Source organism: Onychostruthus taczanowskii, unplaced genomic scaffold (assembly GCF_017590055.1).
Source record: "Onychostruthus taczanowskii isolate IOZ18803 unplaced genomic scaffold, ASM1759005v1 scaffold68, whole genome shotgun sequence".
Classification (NCBI taxonomy): Eukaryota; Metazoa; Chordata; class Aves; order Passeriformes; family Passeridae; genus Onychostruthus; species Onychostruthus taczanowskii.
This window is the reverse complement of record NW_024504566.1, coordinates 1,686,634-1,712,814: the sequence shown is the minus strand read 5'-3', so window position 1 is coordinate 1,712,814 and position 26,181 is coordinate 1,686,634. Positions and strand designations below refer to the sequence as shown.

The 26,181-nt window shown below is 42.4% G+C and overlaps 1 protein-coding gene across 2 annotated transcripts in view; it reads left to right on the top strand.

Moving 5' to 3' along the window:
• The window catches only part of ST7 (suppression of tumorigenicity 7), a 131,394-nt gene that overhangs the window by 34,495 nt on the left and 70,718 nt on the right, over positions 1-26,181 (top strand). The window contains exon 1 of one of the 2 annotated variants that reach the window (XM_041421076.1): positions 2,870-2,906. The exons of the other annotated variant lie outside the window; for it this stretch is intronic. Coding sequence (XP_041277010.1) covers positions 2,885-2,906 — 22 coding nt within the window. The 5' untranslated portion in view covers positions 2,870-2,884. Of the gene's footprint in view, positions 1-2,869; positions 2,907-26,181 lie in introns of those variants that run through there. 2 annotated transcript variants of the gene reach the window in all.

Below are 26,181 nucleotides of genomic sequence, written 5' to 3'. Positions count from 1 at the left end.
AGGTTATGCTCTTAAAAGAGCACTAGTTCAGAAACAGATTTTACCACTTTCTCAAAGTCATTTGACAAAATGTTTTAGGTAAATGCAAGAGAATTTCAGAGAAAATCCTTCAGTAGCCTGTAGTAGGTCACCTTTCCCACCAGGCAACATACTGACCTGCCAAGGCTAAGACTAATGAAATAGATTATTATGAAATCTTCCAGAGATACTGCATGGGTTGTTTGGGCTTTTCAACCACCTATATGCGTCAGTGTAACGAGAACTTGGCAGAGGGCCTGGGCTCTGTGACACCTTCAAGGATGTCATTGGAAAAGCCCTGAGGTTTTGTCTCTTGCTTGGAAACAATGCTGTGGGAAGGTCAGATGTGCTCATCAGAGCAGAACTTATTCTTCAGCCATTGCATGAGTGCACTTGGGATTTTGTTCCAGAGACCTATGTTTAATGGTACTTGGAGGCTTACAGATATATAATGGACCCATTTCTTTTGTGAACTTGCTTCAGTTGCTGGAAAGTCCAGTTGCTGGAAAATCCAGCCAAAACTTTGTTTGATGCACTGAAGCTTCTTATCCACCTGGTTTGACTGAAGAAGGTGTTAACTGCTCCAATTAGTCAAAATAACTAATTCAATTCTGAGAACAGCAAAGCTACAGTCCTTGTAAGACAATTTATGCCATTGTCACGGTCAAAGCCAGTTTGGACATTGCTTCTTGGTGCTGTGCATCCATGCACGTGATTGCAAATAATCATGACAATTGAACAGCCAGGCTGTTAATTCAGGTGCTTAAGTACATATTTGAGGACATCTGGTTAATTTAAGACATCTGTGGGTTGATTTGAGTCACTATGATTATGAACACTGATGTCGTGTCTGCAGATGGAGACTAAAATCTGCCTGTTAGAAAGTGTGAGATATCTCACCACAGGACATGGCCTCTCTCCTGACATTTTTCCAGCAATGAAATACAGGTAAATGTTGCCTTGGCAGCCCTAACTATTTGTGTGGTGTGTGCAGAGCACAAAGTGACTGTTCAGCGTGTGGAATGGAAAGCAAGGAAGCAGCTGAAGAGCATTTTGTGCCAACAGGTGTTGCCAGGAGAGTAGCTCGGTGTGCCTTGTAGGTGACCCCTGCTGCTGTGGGAAGCACAAGATCAGGCTCTGTACAGCCTCTTGTGCTCTTCCCTGTCCCACAGCACGGGGCTCTTGGGGGTCCACAGAGATGTCTGTGGGCATACACACTCTGTGAGCTTGGGACCATGTTCCCCAGGACAGAGGGACTGGCCTGGCAGTGAGCTGCTGTGGCTCTGAGCCTCATGTGTTGCTTTCCAGTCTGTCCTTCGGGCTGCAGTGGTCCCAGCCAGCACCTCCCTGGTTCCCTGATGATCCCAGCGTGCTGAGCTCCTCAGGTGGCAGGTGCTGCCAGCCTCCAGTACTTGTTTTGTGGCGTGCTGCTCCTGGGGGCATTGGGTATTCTGCAAACAGCACAAACCCCCCTGGCATGCAGAGCAGCAGGAGTATTTGGGAATGGTTAACCCACAAAAAATGAGAAATGGAGGAGGAATGGTTGCTTGCCCATAAGTGCTTCCCTTAATGGACCTGCATCTGTCTCCTTTCTCCTCATCCACCAGCAGTACTCCAGTGTCTGACATCTTGGGAACTGCATGTACATGTTCAGTGAGACTTTGCAGGAACCTTCTTGGTTTTGCCCTCTCTGGACAGCCATTCTATGGATGGCCCCAATGTGTGGTGGCTTCCAGCCATCAGCTTCCTGCTTGGCTGCTCTCACCAGCACAGGACAGGCAATTCCTTTTGTCTGTGAGAGAACCAAAGGAGCAAGCTTAGGGCTTTGTTTGAACATTTTTCAATTACTAAATGTCAGGGAAGAAATAAGCTTAGTGCACTAAAAAAATGCACCTACAGATGGTTGGTTTTGAAGAATAAAGAAAAATTAAGGACAGTATTTCTTTGGTTGCTAGGATGCCTTTTTATCATTGAATTCAGTGTGCTTTGGGTTTTTTATTTTTATTTAGATGTGTGACTCATTTATTGTGGTTGGAGCATTGTTACAGTGTATTCTGACAATAAATTTAAGTAAAAGAGACAGTTTGCTAACACTTTGATGGGAAAATTAGGTCTGGAGTGTAGACTGGCCCAGGAGTTTAGTATTTCTTTGAGGGAAAAATAATAAAGAGAATTCGTGATAGAAATTTGGGGTTATTCTTCACTGAAAGTGCTATAAGTGGCATTTACTAGAATATTTGTCCCTCAAATTTATTCTGTTTGCACAGAGACGCTTTGCATCTTGTGCAGCTGTGAAAGGAGCATGAATTCAAGGCAGATATTTTCCTGCTCGCATTACCATGCCGGGTGGGAGCTTTAGCATCACAGAGGGAAATGCATGTCTGGCTCTTTGTCCTCTGCTTCTCGTGACAAAGGAATCCCATCTGAGTGGCGGTGCGGTGTCCGAGCCGCTGTGGGTTAGCGGCGGTCGGTCCTTGCAGTGTCCTGACGTCATCCCGTGTGTGCAGGAGCTCCGCTATTGTCTCCCGGCAGCAGGGCTGGGATTGCAGTGCCTGCTGCCGCTGCCTGCTGCCGGCATCGCGCAGAGGACAGCAGTGCCTTTAGCACTCGGATTTAAAACTAAGGCTCCCGCTTTCTGCTTCCTGTAGAAGGACCTTGCCTGCGGTTGCCAGGAAAAGCTGTCTGCGGTGTTGGGCAGAGGAGAGGAGGAGAGAGGAGAATCTGGCAGCTTGGATAGCCGGGGCTGCATTGTCTGGCTGCATGACCCCTGCTGTGTAGCAGTCTCATCCCCTCTCTCGTACGCTCCCTCTGTCTTCCACTCTTTTTTCTTCTTTCCTTTTTAAAATAGCAGCATCTGAGGCGAGCCATGTTTGGCACCGAATCGTCATGTAAGTAAATGCATCCCATTTACATCCTTTCTCTGTTGAGAGCAGGGCTTGTTTTATCCTTGCTGTACTCGCCACACTTGCATTCTCTTTGCCGTAGGTCGTTGGCTAAAAGCTGTGGTCCTTGCCTGCTTATGAAGGGATGGAAGATGCTGGAGGGGAAGCATCTACTGTGGGTGCATCCTCGATGCAAGCAGCAAGGCAGCGTAGGGCTGTCAGCGCCGCTGAATTCAGGCCACTGGAAGATTGGGGGGGAAAGGCAGATTTGCTTGAATGTGGCAGTTGATAAGATCGCATCTGTCAGTGATCAGGAGCTGCAGACACTCTAATGAATGCACTACTCAGATGGTGCATTTGGGGACTGAGAATGCTGCAGTATTAGATGGGCGAGAGCTGGGGGAAAGTGATTTAACCAGCAGGGAAAGACTGCTATCTCATGTCTGTCTCTTTTACTTCATTTTTTTTTTCTGGGAGAAAAAAGGCTTCTCTGCAATTCCCCCCCTCCCGTCCCCATCATTACAGAATCTGCAATTAAATTAGGTGGAATTCTAAATACAAGGTGAAAAATGCTAAAGAAAAGGATCCTTTATTTTTTTTCTTCCTCATCTTTGTGCTGGAAAATCTTAACCGAGGCAGTCTGCTGTATAATAGCCACGCAGATGCATGTCATTGAAAGCAAGCCAATTTTGCTTCAATGGGAACAACAATTACCTACCTGGCAAATCTGGCTGCAGAGGAAGGCTGGGGGTTTATGTATAAATAATGTTGCTGGTGACAGTGTGGCTGTGTGGGGACCAGTTTGATCCAGCGATTATCAGATGACCGAAAAACAGAAAACACTTCGTTCATGCTGTATTTTGTGCACAAAACAGTACTGGGTGTTGAAAACATGTCTCATTTGGATATGAAGTGATGGCTTTTGTAGATCATTGTCGCATCCATCATGGTGTAATGTCTCCACGCTTCTGGGCTGGGACCTGTTCTGTGGCTCATCTCTTCCTAGGAAGTGATAAGAGCATTGGAGTGCCTCATAATTATGCCTTCCTGGCTGTCGAACCCCTTGCTCACAAAGGGTTAATTGTTCCTGTGACCAGGCTCTGGCAGCTCTCCCCTCCTGTGCCACAACACCCAGTCAAGGTCAGGCAGCATAAAAACAAAATTTGCCTTTAGATTTCTTTTGTTTAGGGACACATTTTTCATGCACAGTTGTAAACATGTCTGTGGCTCTGGGTCATCAGAGCATGAACAGAGATGCCAAATGTAGCTGCATTTGTTTCACCCTGACAGATCTGTGAGCCCCAGCGTCTGTGTTCGTGAGCTCTACTTCTGCAGAATGCACATGAACGGGCTTTGAGATAAAATCTGTGCCCTACCTGCCCTCTAGCAGAAATCCATAGTATGCACTTGTTAATTTTCGTGGTCCTTTCTTGGTTTACAAGGTGCATTAGCTAAAGTCACAGGGGTTGTGCACCAGCAGCTGTGGCTGCTTTGTTTCCATGGTTCCCACAATTTCGAAAAGGGCAATGGGAGCTTCCATATCAGCCACTACCTGTCTCCCAGAAGGGTATAGGAACATAGCTTGCTTTTAAAAATGGGATTAAACAGAACATGGCTCGTTGCCATCGATTTGAGCAGAGGCTATGATCCATCTCTGACCAGATGAAGAGGAAGGCAGTGTGCTGGCCAACTCCCCTGTCCCTCTGCTCAGGCCTGAAGCAGAGCCCAGGAGTTCCTGTTCAGGCTCGACAGGGCTGTCCCTTTGCCTGCTGCTGCCAGGTGCTGGCAGGGGAGAGGAGAGCGGGGTCACAGTGCTGCCCTGCTCACCTGCCTGTGCGGGTCAGTGCTCCTGTAACCAGCCCTGCCCTCGCCACTGCTGGAGGAACAGTGGCTTTGCTTTCAATACAAGAAGGTTGTATCAAAATTACTTCAGTCAAAATGCTAAGAGGTTTTCATCTTCCCTCTCCTCCTGTCTTCTTCATATTTCCAGGTTGTCAGATGATAACAGTGCTACTAATTGTTAATGTTTCTGTCTGGCTAGAGCATCAAATAAAAAAGAGTCAGCATTATTTGGACATTGGAAATATGACAGAAGCCATTGCTGCTGCTGTCTGAAAAGCATGAAATGAGCAGATTATAGTTTTTTTTAATCCTGCTGTTTACCCTTAGTATTTAGGATTTTATTTCTCTCTGCTTTGATTAAAAACACAAGGAAAATGGTCAGTAGCAAATACTGGTTCAGAGCCTTTAGTCTCACTCAGTATCAAAGTATTTTACATGTTGAAACAACTCTCCTTTGGCAATCCTGTTTTTTTCTTTTTGCTTTTAGCAGCAGTTAGGGCAGTAAAAGATAGTCTGGCAGTCTTTGTAGGAACAGGCATCTGCTTATCACCTCCTGGATGCAGGGAAGGACAAACAGCCAGTGGCACCAGCCCGCAAAGGGGGATAAGGCAGCAGACGATGCACAAACAGCTGCTGATACTCCCAGTGCATGATGAGCAGGGATAGAGTGTGCAGAGCAAAAACCCAAGAAGTGTCCGTGCAAGGGCACTGTGGGAGAGTAAGGTAGTTGCCATGGGGTTGTGGTCAGTATTTTCCATTGGTCATATGTTACTTCTGTAATCCCCACAGGAAACATTTGTTCAGGGAGACTTCATCATCAGGTGCACTGCCAGGGAGGTGTGGGGGGCTCTGTGCATGGGGGGCAGCTTTTCGTCCCATGCCACCACTCCTGCTGACCTGAAAGATTTGTCTGCTCACCATAATTGTTTCACATTCTGTAGGAGGTAGTCTGGTTTGATAAAAATTTAGAATTAAGTCCTTTTTTTTAAAGATGGAATGGTGTTGTAGGGCTGCACCAAAGCAGAGAAGTGGTGGACCTCTGAACGAGTGACAAGGTGGTCCCTACAAGAAGAGCACCCTCATCTGAGGGAGAAGAGCCTAGCAGAAGTAACCAGCAAGCATCCCTTGTCTAACTAGGAATACTGGCAGTTGCAGGCTTCCAGGAAAGATAACAGAGGCACAAATTAAACTGAACTGTGAGAGCAGCCAGAGTCGGTGAGGCTTACCAGTGCTGGGAGAGGTCAGGGGATTGCAGCTCCATCACATCTGGCTGTGTGTTGGTGAGGAATGGGACAGGATGCAGTTTAGGATGCAGCTGTGAAACAACTGAAGAGGCTCAGAGAGCCATTTCATGCATGTCTGAGAATATACACCCTGTGTGCTTCAGCTACCCAGAGAAACTCAGTAGGAAGCTGCAAGGAAGGGATTCACACACATACGCCCACGGTGCTTGCCCCAGGGCTGTTACAGGGACCCAGATGTGTGCTGTGAAAGCCCCAGGTGATGTTCTCAGTGCTGCTGCATTTCTTCATGCCGGGCCCTTGTAACCTAGCAGCAGTACTACACTGTCAGGGTTGTGGGGGGTTGTCTGGGAAATGCTCTTCCAGCCTGGGCTGCTTGGGAGACACTCATGGTCATCCCTGTCTGGGGATCAGCAACTGCACTCTGGAAACAAAGGAGAGCTGACCAAAGGGCCAGAGAAACACAAACCCAAATGGAAAGTGGAGCTTTCCTCTGCTGCAAGGTTAATGCTAGAAGGCTGCTCTCTGTGGGAAGGCTGAGGACTGCTGTGGGGAATGAGAAACCTTGCTCACTTAAATATGGCAGGAAAACCTTCTGTGCTTGTGCTAGGCTCGCTGTACTGTCTTCTGCTCTGTCTGTTCAGGAACTGTTTTTGTTCCTAGGCACTTCTTTCCCCAAACTTTCTTCCAGCCAAAATGCAACAAATGGGAAAGGTTATACAAGAGAAGTGATTTTATGGCATCAGAGAAGTAGTCATGTAAACTTGTGCAAAACAGCAGCAGCCAGCAGTAGAGAAATGGGAGATCTTGGCATCAAACATGGAGGTGAAGGACAATCTGACTGGCATCTGATTGCCATCCTGGGTGATGTGCCTGCCTCCTCTGTTCCCAGCACTGGTACTCATCCCAATTGTTGGACAACCAACCGAAACCTGACCACTCCTGCAGGTTTTGAGCATGTTGGCTCTGCCAGCTTGTTCCTCGGGTGGTTAGATGAGCAGCAGCACAAGGAAGGGTGGGACATGACTGTTGAAATTCTGGTGGGAGATAGCAGCCTTGGTGAGACTGGGCTCCACTGAACCAGCAGATGACAGAATGCTCCTTTTTTGAGTATAAATAGCCCAATGCTGTCCTAAAAGGCTGAGAGCAGTAAGTACAGCCACAAATGATGTTACACTGGCTTCTTAGGCAACAGTGTGCCAAAGAGAGGTTACAGAAAGTACCAGAAGTTGTAACTTTAAACCAATATATGTAGCTGCTGAGGTTCCTGTCTTTCCCTGTAGGGTCAGAGCTGGTGAAAATATTGCAGAACCAGGTCAAAGAGAGACCTAGCTAGACCAGTGTCAAATGCCAGAATAAACCTGGGTTATGAAAGGAGTTGAGGTTACAGGCGCCTTAACAACTTGACAAATTGATCAGTGAAATTTCAGGATTCTTGGAGAGAAAATGTAGTCTCACATCTCACTTACAGTAGATTTTGAGGATTGACTGCATGCTAGTATTCTTACTTTCTAAATGAATGCTTTTTTTAAAAATACAAACCTGAGATACGAGAGGGTTCTCTAAACTCCTTTAGGTATTACACCTTGTTAGGTGCCTGAGATGTGGTCTCCAAAAGGTTTGACTGCACGCTCAGGAGGACAGGGGCTTGAAGCTCAGCCCTCCTACTCAGGCAGCACCTTTGGCAATTTGAACTCACTGTGCTGAGCTGTTCACAAGCAGGCAGCTCTCATGAGAGTTTAAGTGCACCTTGCCCTTTCTTTCTCCAAAAGCAAAGAGTGGGCTGAGGCATCTCACGGGCTGGATATGACTCATGAATTTGGTAGTCTTTGCTGGTTTGTCTCATGCAGCCCTGGATCACCTTTCCTGTCTCGTTGGTTTAGAAGTTGCAAGGATCTGATGTAAAGTTACTGAATACAGTGATGGTCTCCCAGGTAGCTGTGTCCACACAGCTTCTGGGATGGGGAAGAAATCTGAAGGTACATGAAGGGAATTTGACAGGCTTTTCTTCAGCTTGTCACATTTTTTTGGTCCTTGCCATTAGCTAAAAGCATGAGCTATAATTAGTGGAGGAGTCTGTGAATGATCAAAGATGACAAAAGGTCTTTGAGATTTAAAAAAAATCATGGAATAGTTTAGATTTGAAAGGACCAGACCTTCCTCAGAGCAGGACCCATCTCCTAGTTAAAGCCAGTGATAGATACGAGCTCAATCAATATGCATATTTGCAAAATGGAATGAGATCAAAACAAGCTTCAGCTTTGACCAGTGTAATTTACGGAACCAGAAATAGGGAAAGATCTTTATGACCAAGGACGCCTGAAAGATTATTAGAGTCCCTTTGGGCTGTGTGACCCAGATAGGAAGAGCAGTACATGCAGTGAAGACTCTGTCATATTATTTGAGCTGGGGTAGAAGCAGTAGTATTTCATGTAATTTGGGGATAATTAATGGGTATGCCTAGGAAAAAAAAAAATCATTCACAGAAGAATCTAAGCCATGTCTTTTCACCTGCTTGATCCCTAAAGCACCTGTCTGCTTCAGGGAAGCAGGAAAAGGTCTGTGAAGTGCTGTGAGAAAAGCATGTGGAATACAGAGAAACAGAGTATTCCAGATTTTCTACATTAATGGATTTGTTTCCCTTTTGGTGAAAAGCACTTTTATGTAAAATCACCGTTTAGACCCTTTCATATGAAGGTCACTGTGTATAATATGAAATTAAAGGATCTTAAAATGATAATATGTTCCCTATTGAAGAGGATAAGATGCTATCTTATAATAATAAGCTGGACAACTACAGGGAGAAACACTTGCTACCCACAATCTGGTGGAAAATTGGCTGACTTTGGTGTGTTTGGTCAAGGTGAAATTTACACTAAGAGATCAATTTAAGATGCCTAGACACTGGGAATAGAACAGAACCCATATTCTGCCTAGACCAAGAAATGTGCTGTTGCTTCCCAGAATTAGATGGAAAGTATTTTAGAACTTCTTAGGGCTCTCAAAAATTTCATTTGGAAATGGTATCTTGAGCTGTTCTGATCAGTACAGGAGAAGGGAAATTCTTGTGAAACTACATAGCAATGATACAAAATTAAAGTATATTTCTGACCTCCTTTGAGAAATAGAGTGGCTGGGAAGGTCTTCCTCCGTGCATGCTTTGAGAGAGATGCTGAACAGACCCTTAAAATGTGCTAGGTCATGCTTCAGCCTAGAGCAGGAGCCTAAGGTGAAAATGACACAAAGTCAGTGAGCTTGTCAGAGAAAATAGAGAAAATATACATTTGTATAGTCCTTAGGTAGCTCTTTTAAAGGTTTGACTGAGCAGGGAGGAAGGCTGAGAGAGGGTAAGAGTGAACTCTAGAAGAAATGCCTTGTACTCAAAATGTGTGTAGCCTAAAAAGCCACGAGGAGGTTTTGAAGATGGTCAGTGGAAAGATTATCCATCTCCCTTTACCCTTCCTGTTTACCATGCCACTCATTATTAGCCCAGTGATTTTGCAGTTTGCAGTGATGATGTGATTTCATATATGTCATCACTCTAGCAAATGCTAGCTTTCATGTTACCAGTAGCAACTAGTCTTGGAAAGCTGTCGTGCAGAATTTGGATTTCCTGCTGCACTCTCTTGAATGTGGAAGTACCCATATAACAGTGCATGAAGAAATTTTAAGAGGATATAGTCTTGATGTTGATGAGTTGTGGTTGTGTAAGTGCAGCAAAAGAAAAATGTACTCAATTACATATTCTACATATGGGAGTAGAAAAAGGAGACCAGATATTTTTTTTACTTCATGTGCTAGCTGCATTTTTTTTACAATGAAGTAAGGGACTCTGTGATGAGGACACCACTAGAAAGCAAGTTCTGAGAGGAAGGGCATCTATTACAGATCCAGGGAGGTCAGAAAATGGCAGCATACTCCACTTGTAAGACCTCTGCTACAAGAGAAGGAAAAAACTGCTGTAAGATACCATCCCAGGCAGAACCTCAATTATATAAATCACTGGTTTGCAGATATCTAACAAGAGTCACGCTGATTCTGATAATAACTGACTTAGCACAATGAAAATAGTGCCAGTCACAAAATAAAAGAAAGGCATCCTGGTAAGAAATACTGAAAGATGCTAAAAAGATACATTTAACATACACTAAAAGAGCTGAATGTGGCAAATATTGGCACCACTAACCTTTTTTCCTGTCAGCTGCATTCATTACTGTCATTAGTAAGGTATCTAGGACTGTTGCAGCGGCAACAGTAAATTGTGTTGCTGGATTTGCATTGGCGTAGGTAATCATGAGTTTTTCAAACCATCTGTTAATAAAATACTCTCAGACTGTTTAGGTTATCAAAGAGAATACAGTAGCTGAGAAGTGTCATTTTAGCTGGCAAAGAAGCATGGCAAATTTCGTGTGAAGATCCCATGTGCTTTGTCATCCACGTGGACATGATGCCAGGCAGTCTTGTCTGTTTTATAGGCTGTGGGTGGAGGCAGAGGTCTCCTAAGAGTTAAATGAGCTGGAGAAAGCATTCCTCTGACTCTGGAACATGTATCAGCCTGGCTATTCTCTGCATCCTCTGCTGCTTGCATGGTCTGCAGTGATAACTCCAGATAAGCTGTACAGAGCAAAGAGGCTGATAATCAGGCTGCCTGTGTGATTGGATGGAGAAAAGGTTCAAATGAGGGAAGTGAGCAGACAGATAAAAAGCAGCAAGGTCTGAACTGCAAGCATCACAATCAAGAGTGGAAGTTCCTCCAGGAATCCACCCAAGCGTGAGAGGCCTGGCGCACCAGCCTCACACAGGAGGATACGGTGTCCTTGGTCACAGGACAGAAGAGTAGTTTTGTGCCAGTACAAACAGGAGCAGGTTCTTCTACAACTGCTGACCTGCTAGAAATGTGTCTCTGAGATTTTGGAATGTTCTGATAGCACAAGGAGATAGCAGTGGGGTGAAGGATTTCTCAAGTGTGTTAAATAAGACATACTACATCATCTTTAGTATCATTTGCAGTTACCACATTCTAGTGGGACTCGGGGGTGTTGCCCCAGCCCATAGGGATACAGCAGCTAGGACAACTAAGAGATTAAGTGGCCTGCTCAGGATAAAGCACTAGTGGTCTGTCACGGCAGATATCCCACAGAGAATGGGCATTCAAAGGCCTCTGCACAGGGACTTTCCTAAGCTTACCTTTATAGGTATGAATACTTTCACAGCTGGGGTTCTTGCTGTGTTAGGTTACACGTCCACAGCAGGGAGGTGGCATGCTGTGGGCATTGCACATCACGGTGACCGTCTGGATGCAGAGAGACATTCATTTGGTTGCTCTGGGGCATTGCATGTATGCTAATGCCTTAGAGTCTCTGTGGGGTTTGGCTGCCTGTCAGAGAGGAATGAAGCTGTAGATTTGAAACCAGTGCTCTGTACTGCAGCAGTTTGGTGAGCTACGTGCCTGGCATTTAATTAGGTTATGTCTTGTTTGTGCGTCTGTAGTGACATTCAATTAATTCTTCCATGAAATACAGATAAATATTCACACAGAATTACACAAAAAGACACAAAAAGGGGCTCATGTTTGGACTTGCCATCCTTAATAGTATCCCCTTAAACAGAGAGGCTCCCCTGAGGGAACAAAGCAGTATGACTGTCTAATGTGGAACGTCAGTGCGGCCGCCGTCACTGTCAGATGAGGCGCTGCAGGCAGCAGCTGCTGTCGGCAGGCTGGCAGCAAATATGGGTGTCTGCATTTTCAGCTATTCTCCCCTAGGCCATGGCTTTGTATGCACTCCTGATTTCGTTTGGTTTACAAAGGAAAAAAGAAGTGTCTTTATGTCATTGATCAATGCAGCTATGGACAAAGGAGTTAAAAGAAATCTGCCAGTTTTTGTTTATGTATGTAATATGTGGGTACATTTGTTTATCTATTTATTTATTTATTTTACTTTGACAGCTGTTGTTATTTAAAGCTACAACTGCCTTGTTTTTAACAGACTAGTTTAACAAAATTAAAGCTTTTTTTTTCCAAGTGAAGGAAAGCCTGAAGCGGTCTTGCCATATGGCACATCATTGCTGATGAGAAGCTGTAACCTTCCTGCTTCTTGCCAGGGAGTTCAGTACCCTGGCAAGCAGTAAGTCTTGCTGTTCTTGTATATTGGTATGCCAGAAGTTTACATAATTACAGAAGTGGACTATCCTTTCATCTCCAGAAACATTTCAGACATACTGACACAGCAGGGGTGGAGGTGTCTCAGAGACGCCATGGGGAAGCCTGCATTGCAGCTGACTTAGGTGCTTGCTGCCTTATGTATGAGTGAGGGAAGATCATACTGCCAAACTGGCTTTCAGAAACTGGAATGTCATCTCTGACAATCATCTGCTGGATGTAGCGAGTTGCTTTCTAGGGATTTTTGGTTGGTTGGCTGTTTTTTTTTTTTAATTGGCTAAAATCTGGCCATTAGTCCCATCTTTATTTCTGAAGTTCAGTCTGAAAACACCTTTCAAAGAAAAAGATGCACAGCTATTTCAACAATTAAATTCTAAAACTGAATCACACTTGTCTGGCTGTCCTTTTGCTTTCTAACATCCAAACTCACAGAATTGATCTGATTGAATAATTTTGAAGAAGAAAATGAGAACAGCCAGTCAAATAATAGCTAAAGTTATCAGTGGTTATAGCCAGAATGAAATCTAATCAAAATAAACTTCTAAACCGTAATCTAAGACTAGTACTAATCTATAAACGATTGATGAATGAGATAATCATGATAGGACAAGAACATGACAGGTGCATTCTTTGTCCCTTTGTATTCAACACTGGTGAAGCCACACCTGGTGTCCTCTGTTCAGTTCTGGTCCACTCAAAAAAAGATTTTGAGGTGCTGGAGCTTGTCCAGAGAAAGGCAGTGAAACTGGTGGAAAGTTGAGAGCAAAAGTCATGTAAGGAACAGCTGAGGGAGCTGGGGTTGTGTAGCCTGGAGAAAAGGAGGCTCAGGGAAAACCTTATCACTCTACAACTGCCTGAAAGGAGGCTTCGGTAGGTGGAGGTTGGCTTCTTCTCCCAGTCAACCAGTGACAGGACAAGAGGAAATGGTCTTGAGCCTGGGCTAGGAGAGGTTCAAATTGGATATCAGGGAGAATTTCTTAATGGAAAGCACTGGAATGGGCTGTGCTTGGAGATGGTGGAGTCACCATCCCTGAAGGGCTTCAGGAAATGGATGGACGTGGCTCTTAGTGCCATGGTTAAGTTGATAAGGTGGAGATCAGTAGACAAAGGTTGGACTCGATGATATTGGAGATCTTTTCCGACCTAAATGATTCTGTGAAGAAATATTTTAAACATTATAAAAATGACCTTATTTCATTTGCTTCATTCTTTGCAAGAAGACTAGAGAGCTGGCTATAAGCAAAAGTAGAGGTAACTTCCTTTGTTCTTCATAAAGTTGCTTTTTCCAGGGCCTTATAAATGAGTCCAAGGTAAAAAACATCCTTCATGGACTCAAATTTTATCTTTGAAAAATATTTTACACTAGCTAGTAGGACGCTAATGTGCAAAAAAACATCATGAACAGCAGTTGTTGCACTGCAGTTGAGTTTTGTGTGTTGGTCATTTCCAGCTGGTCACCTTTTCTTTGGGGACAGCATATCAAGGTGGGTTTGAGCAATAAGCAGATTGTACTAAATGGGTATTGAAAATCTTTGTGCTGGGTTTTTAAGAGTTTAGGCTGATTCATGAGATCAATCTTTTCAGTGATTGCTATTCTCAAAAATAGTACATTATCTCTTAAAAGGTTTGTCTGGATGTATTCTTACTTAGGTTTAAATAAAAGTGTGTCTTTTTAAAAGAAGTTTAATTAAGATAGTATAAAAACCCTACAGATTCTTAATTAGGACTAGACCGAATTAAAAGGTTGTGGGTTTAAGGTTAATTGAAGTAAACTTCTTTAGCTAAAATAAGAATGCACATGAACTACTGTACAAGAATATACATACTACATCCAAACATGCATTCAGGCAGGTCAATTTACTTGTAGTCGTATTAGAGTAAAAATGACAATGTGTTTTATTGTTTTTGTTTATAATGCCTTTCATGAGACTCCCTGTAATTTTCAGAAATTCAAGATGAAATATCACCTTGTTTCCTGTGCTCTCAGGTTCCTTGACTAGCAGGAATGACCTCTGATGAAGGGTTTGAAGTTCACATCTGCCAAAGATGAACTGCAGTTTCTAAGCTTAACAAATTAATAGCTTTGTTTTCTTTCATCTTGTTACTGTGCAGTCAGTAGCACATTGGTGCTATTTCTGCAAAGCTGATCATACATATATTTGGAGGATGCCAAGAAAACGGGTACCAGGAACTTAATTACCCATCCTATGGATAGGGCCATCCTTCCCTTAGGTACTTGCTGGTGGGAAGGCCTAGAGACATCTCTCTTGATCCACAGAGGTAGAGCATCAATAATTCTGAGAACATGAGATGAGAAGGGCCACCTTTTTGAGGATGTAGTCTGTAGTAGTCAGCACTTAAGCCATTGTCTAAGGTAGTATAAAAGCTACTCTTTATACAAAACAGCCTAATGTTTATGTACGCTTCAGAAGCTAAATACTAAACTTGAGCTAGCTTTAAAACTTACGAGATTCTGACAAAAACAGGAACTGAGCACAAAATATATTTTGCAAGCTGTTGCAAAATGAATCACAGGTGGCTCTTCTTGGGAGACTGAAATAAACTGAAGAGAGTGGTTGGAAAGCTGAAGGAAGAGGTCAGATCATCAATTTTCTTAAATAACAAGAAAATTGAGGCGTGATGAGCTAGAAGAGAGAAGGAGGTCTGCACAGAAGATCCTGGAATAGTAAATTCTCAAGTTGTGGATGGTTTGGCAAGTGTAAGAGCTAAAATCACACATGCCAGATAGATATGTGTGCTGTATATTTGTAAGAGAGGGGGGCAAAAGCGAGAGAAAGTGAGGGGGAAAGATATAAACAGTTTTGATGGTGGCTTTCTTAATCCTTCCCATCCTTCTTTAGAGAGTGCTGCCATTCCCATGAAGAAACCAAGAGACATCCTTAAAATGTAAAATAGAAATGGTTGAAAATGCTGGAAATGCTATTTAAGTGATTTTAGTAAATGAGGCGATTTTAGAAATTAAAAACAAGCCATCAGTCTCCCTTTATTCCTGTATCTAGATGAGAAAGTGGGTGGCAGATAATTTGCCTTACTAAATGATATCACAGTGTTCTTAACTGCCATAGGAACAAGAATTCATTGTGTCCATAGAGCCCTGCTTCTGTCTGGGGTGGGAAGATGGGGCAGGGTCTCTAGGACTGGAGTGGTGCTAGAAGCTGCGGTGACTGAGATGATCCAGGGTTGGAGGGATGGACACAGCTCCTACTTTATTTTCAAATCTTTCAGAGTTTGGAGTGGAAGCAGGCTCTGTTTTCCTTCCCTGATAATAGCTGATGGTTTCCTCTGTGATTTTCTCTAGGTCTGTCAATCTTGACTGTGGTCTGTTTTACTGAAAGTACCAATTAAGTGGCCGAGCATTTGCTCTGCTTCCCAGACGGTTCCCTCTTCAGTCGGGAAGCAGTCTGTGCTGGGAGAGCGGGCAGGAGCCCCGGCTGTGATCTTGCTCCCGTGTCGCTCAGGCTGCCTTTGAAGCTTCGTGAGCAGTGGGATGTGCATTAACAGTGTGGTGAGCAGGAGCGAGCACAGCTGGGGCCAGGTGGGAGCTGGGGACAAGAGAAACCACCTGATGCTGTTTGGTGTGAGCCTTGCTTGTCCCTAATCCCGCTGGCTGTTCAGCCTTGATGGTAGCTGTAAGCCTGGGTACCAGCTGTGCCTTCCCATGGGCTGCCATGCTACTTTCAGCTGCTGTGAAAATGAGGAATTTCCATTTTTTCCTTTCTCTAATGAACAGATGAGCTGCATTTATGCGCTACGTAGTGATGCAGCTTCCAGCTTGGATTTCTGAGCATAGGTTTATTCCCCCATTCAGCATCACCAGCATGGCCCCCAGAGATTTTCCTACTGCATAGAAAAAATTTACTCTGCAAAATCTCTTTATTTTCTGAATGTGTACTGCAAACTTGCTGAAGAGCTACCTCAATTTTCCTCTCTATTTTTCTTAACTCTGAAGATGACAGTGGAGAAAGTGACCAAGCATGCCATGTTTCATGTGCTTTATGATCACTTCCAACATTCGGTGTTTCAGGTTCTTCCTGAGCATTTAGTCTTTACAGTCCTCAGATAAGCTATACAAAACACAATGCTCTCCTTTCTGTTGCAGCCCATATAGCACGTCAGAGAGATTGCCTGAGCATAAAAGGGTGCACTAAATTAATTCAGTCAGTCTATAAAAACATATTTATCAGTTTCTGATGGACAGATCTGATTTAAAGAGCACAATTTGCTACAAAGAGGGCTTAGCTAGGTGTCTGGCATGAATGAATCAAAGCATAGGTAGCCAGAAGATAGTATGTATTTTCAATTAACAGATGGGCACTGAGTATTTTGAAGGTGTATACAAATCTCCTCTGAAGCTAAAAGGCTTAAATCTTTTTTGGTACAATCCCTGAAATGGTAAGAAAGATAAGACCTAAACAAACCTATCCTCTAATATGGGAAGCAGACAGACAGGTACAGAAAATAGTTACTCTTATCTGTGACATGGCTTTCAGTTATTTGGCATGGAGCAGTCTATCATATTTTTGTCCCCTACCCGTCACTTATTTATTTGTTGCTCATGACAGACTCCCAGCACTGCATGTGATTTGGCTAAGGAGGCTCAAGCTGATGCACACTATATCTTAGACACCAGAGTTACTCATTTTGTCTGCTACAAACACATCTGACTGGTCTTCAAGCTCCATGCTATGGCCACTCTGGTTTCTGCACTTAGAGTTCATGACATTTTCTAGGAAATTCATGAGTTATTTTGTAAAGCACCTCATTTTGACTTTTCATCAAGTCCTGTTAGGTAGTTAAGTTTTCTGCTAGGTGGGATTTTCTGATCTCTGAGTGGACTGACAACAGCTATCTTTAACAGCTAAGGAAGAGAATTTGGTTCTTCAGCTACAGCTTCACAGCTGGAAGCACTTTCACCCCAGTAAATCTCTGCACAACACAAAGTTGCTTCCAATTCCACTCACTAATTTCATCTGCTTCAAACAAGATTTGAAAGTTGCTTAGCAGCAAGTGCCTGTGGTGAGTGGAAGGTACCTGCCATGCCTGCAAAGCAGCACTTGCTTAAAGCATGGCAGAATTTAATGTTGTGGTTATTTATACCTCTAGTTTTGTGTTCTCTAGTTGTTATTGTGGTAGTTACTGGGTGAAATAATAGGAGTATATGCTAATACTGTATGTTGTAAACAGTTTACACATGCATACAATGGGGATTTTTTTATAGGTAGTATGTAATAAAGAAGCTTTTACATTGCATCCTCTTTCAGGGAAAAGGCTTATTCTCAGTTGTGGGTTTGTGGGTTTCTATTGTCAGTTTCCGCTGTTGGTATATAAAGAGAGGAACTGAGTCAAGGCTGTGAAACATGAATTTGGAACTGAAAACAGTGACTTTGAATGCAATAATTTCCCAAGCAAAGACATTTTAGTCATATTTCAATCAAATTTAGTTCTGATTTGTGGATATTTTCATTGCTGAATGCTACTTTGATTGTTAGTATAATTTCAGATCGCAGGAAAACAGTGATTTTGTCATTATTTTTGATCCTAGTATTTGAAGTAAAACACAAATAATCAGTTTCAAAATTGGCTGATTGTTTTCAATTACTACTTTTTAGCAACTCTTTCTCATTCATCAATATTTTAGCTGGACATTAATGTAATACCTTGGTAAAATACCATGTAAGATATCTTGGTTGCAGTGCTATTTGTACACTTAGTTTATAGTTTTTCATCATACCTTAAATGTTGCTCTGTCACCATTAGGCAGGGTCCTGGATGGCAGAGAGCTCAGTCAGGGAAAAAGATGTGTCTTCTGAGTAAAGGTAGTGCTTCCTGAAAAGCCACCAATCGATAATCATTCAGATAGTTGCCTTCACTTGTGGGCTGGGAGTGCTGAGTTTAACCAACTACATTTATCCTTGAAATAATGTTTTGGGTGTTAGTCACCCAGGCTGGGATCATTCTGTATGAATGACCTAGGCTTGCTGTGTTCCTGCACTGTCCTTCTCCAGCAGGATGCCCTGGGACAGGGACTGGACTGCCTGGATCTTGAAGTGTTATCCTTTTGAGTCTTCTGTCATTTGTCCTAATCACAATTTTCTTCAGACTTGAGCATTGTGTTTACAAGATGATTCCTTTGGGTGAGTGTCTCCAGTATGTGCATGTCAGAAAGAATAGTACACTTCTAGTCTTTGCAAATGGTTTCAGATGTTCTCCCAAATGTACATACTTTGTGTATTTGTACTTGTGTACAGGTGCTTTTAAATAGCAATGCTAACTCATTTTTATTTGTGGGGGGTGACACAGCTGAAGAATGCAGGAAAGAAAAGGGTCATTTGGGGCTCACATCACTTGTCTAAATGAGGCAAGTAGAGCCATTTCAGATTCCCTGGAACATATTTCACCTGGCCACCAGCTGTTAGTCCCGGGGCATTCATGTGTGCTTTGTGTCAGCGTGTCAGCTGCCCTGTGCAGCTCAAACAACTTTGGATACACCTGCTTAGACAGCCAAATTGAGCTCTTTTTGTCATCAAGAGTTGTCATTTTTGTATTCTAAAGAGATGCAGTCGTGTTAAGTAATGTGGGAATCTCAGATTCCTGAGTAACTGCAGGTTTTTGGGGGCCATTTGTTGGCATTTTGTTTTGAACAGCAGAAAGTCACAGTGATGGTGACAAACTTGGACTCTGGCAAGGCGTGCATGTCAACTTGCCGTGATTAACACCGGCTGCTCAGCAGCCCAGGCTCAGGGCTTGTGGAACATGCTGTACTCAAATAATCTGGCTTAGAAATGCCCTCCACTTGCCATTTGCAAGCAGGGACGGACAGAAGACAAACATTTCTTCCCCTAAATATGGAGCTTGTTACAGCTTAGTTGCTTGGCAATCCACTTGAGTGTAAAATAAGCAGACTATTAAGCAATGCTACTGGTTTCCTTCCTTCTATGGCTCTGCAGGATGTTCTGTGATCTTGGTGCCTTTGCAGCCATCTGTTCAGCTGAGTGGGGATAACGTGCTGCTGCCATGGGTCTGCCTTTGAGAACAGCAGCTCACTGCATTTTCAGGTGTTTCTCCTGTTGGTTTTTTCTCTAGATGACACTGCATTTCTATTCCCACCACTTCCCTTTCTTCTAAGCTTATTGTCAACATGTTGCTACTATCTGTAATTACACTTGGCACTGGGAGAAGGGGAGACACTGAGTGAAGCAAGTGCCTGTGCCTTCCCTGTAGATTTTCATGTATTAATGATTGCCATGTATTAATATAAAGATACATCTACATACCTTCATCATTTATTTCCTTTGGACCAGAAAAAAAATTATTCTTTCTCAACTCTGTATTGACTAATTAGTAATTCTAAGTCCTTCCTTGGTGGGGAAAAATTGAACTAGCTGCTGTCAGAAAATGCATCCATTTCCATATCAGATAATATTTTTATAGCATGAATTTAAATTTATTTCTCTCCAAAGGTTCTCAGCCTTTAATTTTGTTGTGTCTCCAGGGTGCTGGTGCAAAACAGGGTGTTCTTGTTAGAAATTCTTTTCTTGAAAATAATGCTAAACAGAATTTCAAGAAGGTGGCATGATGTGTGAGAAAGGGTAATATGTTATTCTGAAGTGTAAGAAAATGTTAGAAACTATGCATTAAAAATCTACAATATATATAAAAAGCTGAAAATCTTTAGGCACCAGGGTGACTGGCTTATTCCCAGCATCTGTGAGAGAGATCCAGAAAAGGAAGAAATACAGAGAACAGTAATCAATCAAGCAAATTATTATTCTTTAACAGCTATTCCACTAGTAAAGATTCTTGTGAAGTATATTAACAGCAAATGAGCACACTGAGCAGATGTGCAAAATGAAGAAAAGATAAAGAAATTGGCTCTGAAACAGATGGGTTTTGTCTATCAGGCCTCTCTTTGCCTGGAAGCAGGGCCTAGATGATGCTTTCTTCTCTTCACTGTATATGACTGTTAACCACAGCCAAAGTGCGAGGGAAAAGGTATCCAAGAATGTTCATTCTGCTGCAAACACTTAATGATCCCCCTGCATAGCTTACCACTGTTATGGTGACCACCTTCTGGAGGCAAAATTAGCAACATAGCTTTACTGGGATGTGAGGTTTCTGGAATTGTTAACCCAGGGACATTTTGGAATTGTTACCAGGGAAATGGCAGAGGCGGCAGATTGCTAGGGTGAAACGCTAGTCCTGTTAGCATCAGTTGCTAAACTTCCCTGGCATTAAGATGAGCAGGTGGGTTTCCCCTGTGATTCCTGTCTGAGATCAAACACAGACTCAGTGTTCATCAGTGATTCTCTCTATATAAGTTTTCCCTTCAAAAATGTGAATTTATTGCCCACTGTTTAGCAATGCATTTTGAGATCTACAATGGGAAGGACGCTAAAGTGTTAAGCAAAATTTATTAGAAGAGATAATCTCCTTAGATCACTTGTTGCTGAAAAAACACAAGTATGTTTCCAACCTGCCAGCCTTTCTGAAACAAAAGTCATGTCGCTGGCTCCTGTTTCCCCTGAGTCATGGAGCCTTGCTTTTGGACATCAAGTTTTGGTATGTTTCGTGTTGTGGCTGCAGAGATTTTATGATTGTGATGGCTTGAAAACAGAAATGAGATTGAAAAAGAGATTACAGTCACTTCACAAATTCTTTACCAGATGTCGTTTCATCCATTCAGAGACTGGGATTTGTTTAGATTTTCCTGGATCTGCCCTTTTTATTTGGGCAAAATAACATCTCAAACATTGAAATACAAAGGCAAATTGCAAAGGTAAACATCCTTAGAACGAGCAAAATGAGTATTTAGGCAAAGCCTGGATGATTTTGGTTGGCAAGAGCTGTTGAGTTCTATTAATTTCTTTGAATACCTGCTTTTAGTCCTGTGTCATGATAGGCAAGCACCAGTCCATGTACTGCAGATACAGGCACCATGCTCTGCATGCTGTCTTTTCATCAATATTTCATGTTCTATGGTAGTGTGACTAAAAAAACCCAAAACCAACAAGTCAGCAGCTGGGATGTTCTGGCCATTCCCTGGAGTCCCAGCTCTTCTTGCAGTGTGCATATGTGACAAAGCTCTTCTTGCAGTGTGCATTCATTAATAAAGCCTCCTTTATTAGAGATCCAAAAGTTACTCTTCTGTTAGTTTTATATTAGAAAACACCGTTATTATTCTGCAGTCTAGCAGCTGCATTTAATCCCACTTTAGAAAATGGCTTCAGACCAGACTAGAAATCTAAAAGTAGAGCATCAGCATGAGCATAAAGAAAAGGAGAACCAGAGTTTTGGGGTGCACTTCTGTCCCTTTACCTCTGATTGTGTCAGTGTGAAAACTGACATAATATTAGGCTATTTTTGCAGGATTAGAAAGAGTTTCAGTTTCTGTTCAAGTGCTCTGAGCACTGAGACAACAAATGCAAGTGCAGAAGACGGTGTTTATTGACTTTAAAATCCTTGTCAAAATTATGACTATTTTCATTTGTTATAACTATCTTCATTTGTTACAGGCTTTTACAATGCTTCAACTTACAAATTGAAAGTAATATCTGTAGTTGAAAGTAATATTTATATCAATATATATATCTGTAGTGGAAAATTTTTTTCATTTATTGTTGTGTGAAAGGGCAGAATATAGCAAGTACATTACTGGAAACTTTCCTCCAGAGGAGATAACAGACAAACAGATTGGGGAAAAAATCCCATCAGTAAGATAGGTTATTTTTTCCATTTAATATGAGGAGTTCTCAACATAGTATTTTTTTCTTCACTGGGAAGAAACACATGCCTATTTAAACTCCTGTTAAGGTCTTATTTTAGGTCGACAATATCCTTTTACTGTGAAACAAGACAGTAAATTATCCCATTCTTTGTGGTTCAGAAAAAGAGATGTGAAAATACTGCTCAAGGCCATGAATCTAAAAATCCACTGTGACTGCACTCAGTGACTGAGTGTCATGTATGACTGGGTTATATATATATATACTGGGAGCTGTCCTGAAGCTTTTGCTATTGGAGCAAACAGCTTTGGAGAAGTTCTTGAATTAAATCAAAATCTCACTGAACCCCTCAGTTTAAATAATAGTACAGGCAAATGCTTGGTGCTACACACAAAGGTTTAGCTGCTGAGCTGCTGGTACTCCTAGTTAGAGGTGGAAAGCTAAAACCCTGGGCTGGAAGTCTGCTCCTTGGAGTCCATTTTAAGCATAGATTATTTGGGAAACTGCCTGGAGAATCTGTGGCTTAGCATCACGTGAAAGTGGAGGAGGAGGAAGGAAAGCTGAAGAAAGAAGCTGAAGAAAGAAAAAAAAGTACAAGAAGTGAATTTTGGCTTTTCTAGGATATATTTTTTGCAAGTACTCTTTCGGCATTAGAAGGTGGGTTGTAATAAACCCTACTGTGTCACTCTTTGAATTGTGAGTCAGAAATGAAGCTGCGTGTGGTGCAGCACGTGTGATTGATGAGATGAGCTCTCGCCGTGCAGTTGTGTTTGCCTGAGTGCTGGACACTGACACCTGCAGCTACGTCTCTGGTCCAGGCAGCCCTCCCAGGAAAGGTGCTGTGCCCAGGCAAGACAGTCTGCAGTGTGTGACAGAGGAGCAGGGTCAGACCTCAAGCCCTTTGGCACTGAACCGGTTTTAACCTCTTTCTACATTCTTTCTAAAGGAAGGAGTGATGTGGCTCTCTGATCCCCTGGTAGTGCAGCCAAGTAGCTGAGTCTTTTGGGATGGTGTAGGAGATGGCAGTACCTGGAGAATTTTAACTCAAAATTTAGGGAGAGAAGGCGAAAATAAGGCATGTGGACTTTGTAACAGAAGTGAGGGCAAACAGAAGGCAAACTCTGATTTCAGCATCCATTGGGTTTGTGGGCCAGAGGCATGAGGCAGAGTTGGATCCCTCTGTAGCACTCCTCCTGCTGCTCTGCTGCCCAGACAGCATCACTCTTGCTAAAGGACCTTGTCCAGGAAGGGCCTGCACTGCCCCTCTTCTGGGCTTGGCTCGTAGTGTGTGGCAGCTCCTTCAATTATTGATTTCAGCTTCTTGGGGATCCCTTTCAAAGCAAGGTTCAGTAGTACAGAGGCTGCCCTGCCTCAAATCAAAAGAGGAAGCTTCTGCTGCTGCATCCCCAGGTTATCCCCATGAATTAGCACCCCTCCAGGCATCCCACTGCCTTCACCCCACCAGGCAATACAGAAATCTATTACAGACTTTATTCTTGCAATAGAGCTTTGGCAGTGATAGTTTCCATTTCTTCAACAGGGTTATTTTCCTTCAAGGTTAAAGTAACTTTTTATTCTTCCTTTAAATAAAATAAATACCTGTATTTTCTGATTGTATCCCTTTGTCCTTCAGTTCTGTTCATCAACCACTTCTTTGTAGTTTCTTCCCAGCCTTTTTAGCTGAACTACAGGGATATTGTGATTTCAGGGAAAGCTTTATGAAATAATTTACTGGGAAATTGTTCTGTGTCAGTGAGAACTTAGACTAGAGTTTTGCCCATCAGCATTCATTATACATTTGGCCCATCATTGTTTACTGTACAATTAGATTTTAGAAGTGGCAACTGCTACTTAAGTCTTCAGAAATGGGTGCTGTTAGAAAAGAGACAAATAGGAGTTTTGTGCTCCGGCTCCTTCTCCTTTTGAGACCATCTCCAATGCATTGGGATGGGAGGGGAGGGGAAACAGGAGAGGATAAATCTACTGTGCTATGTTTGAATGACGTTGCAAATTGAAACTAAATTGAGCTAAATGACAGAATGAATAATTTACAAATCCAAGAGGAAGGAACTGCAGTGGAAGTAAGGAAATGGATGCACATAACAGAAGTGGAGGCAAGAAGAGGCTTTTAAACTACTGCAGCATGGAAGAAAGTAAAAATGGCCTTGTGAACTGGATGCTGGTGTCCTGGGGAAATTAACTTACAAATTGCAGGTGTGCTCTGAAGAGATAGAGGGGCAAATAACTCATTCCTCTTAACCCATGTGACCACTTTAGGTAATCTGACCTACAGACAGCACTTTGGTCCCACTTATGCTGGCCTCAAGCAAAAGATCTTAATGGTCCCATCTGCTGGCAGAGGCTCTGCTTTCCCTGGCAGCTCTGTGCAGGGCTCCTGGTGATAAACAATTCTAAAGAAAGGGAGTATAGCTAGTGAAAAACTTTGTCTGCTCAGAGCAAAACAGAAAAATCAGTAGTAGTCTACTCAGAAATAAGATTATAGTTTACAAGACTGTCAGTAGAGAATCCAGATGTTTAATTTTATTTGTCAATTTTGCTTTCCTTTTTTTTTGCTTATTCAATCTTATCAGTGAGGATTTGGCAGAAATTGCTTGGCTCCATACGAAGTAAGTGTGAAACTGCAGGATAAATACTCTGTTTTCACTTTGCAGCTGAGCTTAAGGTAAGCTGTGCTGCTTTGTACCAGTGTAGTCTGCATGGAAGGAGCTTCTCCAGTCCCTGAGTCCTTGTCCACTTCAGTGAAGAGGTATTTTATAACCACTCTGTCCTTAGGAGCTTGTTTTCAAACACCCAGGCAGCAGGCTGTGTAACCCTGGAGGATTTCCTTTAATTACTAATTTGAATATCTGTGCTACTTATTTACTTGTAACTTCGCCTCAGTGATGCTCAGCTTGCCTAATTTGCCAGAATTTCCCAGGACTTGAGTATGGGAGAAATGTCATGGCCTTCTGAGGCACCTGAGTTCTCCTCACAGATACCCATGTAGTCAGCTTTTCTCACAGCCAAGCAGCATTGATGGCAGTGCAGCTGGCACATGGGGCTGAGACAGCTTTAGTTTTCTAACAGTGTTCTCTTGCCATTTTTTTCTTGCTTTACCTCAGAGGAGCAATCAAGCATAGGATTAAACATGTTTCCTCTTTCTGAAAACCAGTAAAAGCAGTATACTTAAAATTGCAGCAAAAACAAGTTTGTCTGCCCAGCTCTGGTTTGAGACTAACTAATCTCTGAAGGATTTACCTGTTTGGTGGTATTAATTTATCTTAGTAAAATTTGCAATATGAAATTAAATTGTGAAAACTCCTACAGGATGAAAAAAATGCTTTAGGGAGAAAATAATGATTTTATGCTATTTAATTAATTATTTTTTAAAATAAGTGTATTTCATGAGCAACAGACCTGGAGTAGTTTCCTCAGGAGTTTTACTTTCCAGAAAAAGGTAATCACCATTTTGAAGAAGTCTAGAAGCCTATAATATTTCATTTCAAGAGCTGCATTTTTCCCACAAAACCATGTTCATAACTCATAAGGTAAAAAATACTGGATTTATTTATTTAATCTAAAAATTTAGTGTCCTCAGGGCAAAGAACTTTTTAATGGAAGAAAAAAAACCCCATGGATTTTGAAAAACAATTTTGTTTTTTAGTGTTATACTTTGCTGAGAAAATTGTGAATGTTTTTGGGAAAGGGTTAATTTCTTTCTTGAAGTATTCATGCAGCAATAAACAAATCTTGCCCCACTGCATGTCAGACAAGTACATTTTTTAATACAGCTACAAGATGGTAACATCTCTTGATACCATTTCAAGCTCACAGACCTGTGGTGTATCCTGCCTTTGGCTTCTCCTACCAGTATTAACTGAGCTTGGCTTTGCTGGCAAGCTTTGGTGTGCCGTTTCCTTTGGGCAGCAAAGTCTTAACAAGCCCAGATGGATTTTCTTAATTCCCCTAAATGATGATGTTTCCTATTTTCAAAGTTTGGGATCTCCTTGCTCAGTGGCAGCTCTTCACCATGGGAAGGATTAATTGCATAATATGAAAAAGAGCTCTTTCAAGGGACCAATTCTTTAATAGTGCCAATGTTGCTGGAGCTCAAAGAAACCTCCTTTGGGGAGCTGTTTTTCTTTTTATAAAGTAACAAAGGAGGGAGATCACAGCCAAATACAGGGACACTCAAACCCAACACTAGGTTATGTAGTCTTCACTTTTTTCTGCTAAAAATTAGTATTTTAGTCTGCAAGCCTGTATTAGTTTTTTGTTCTAATCACTTTTACATA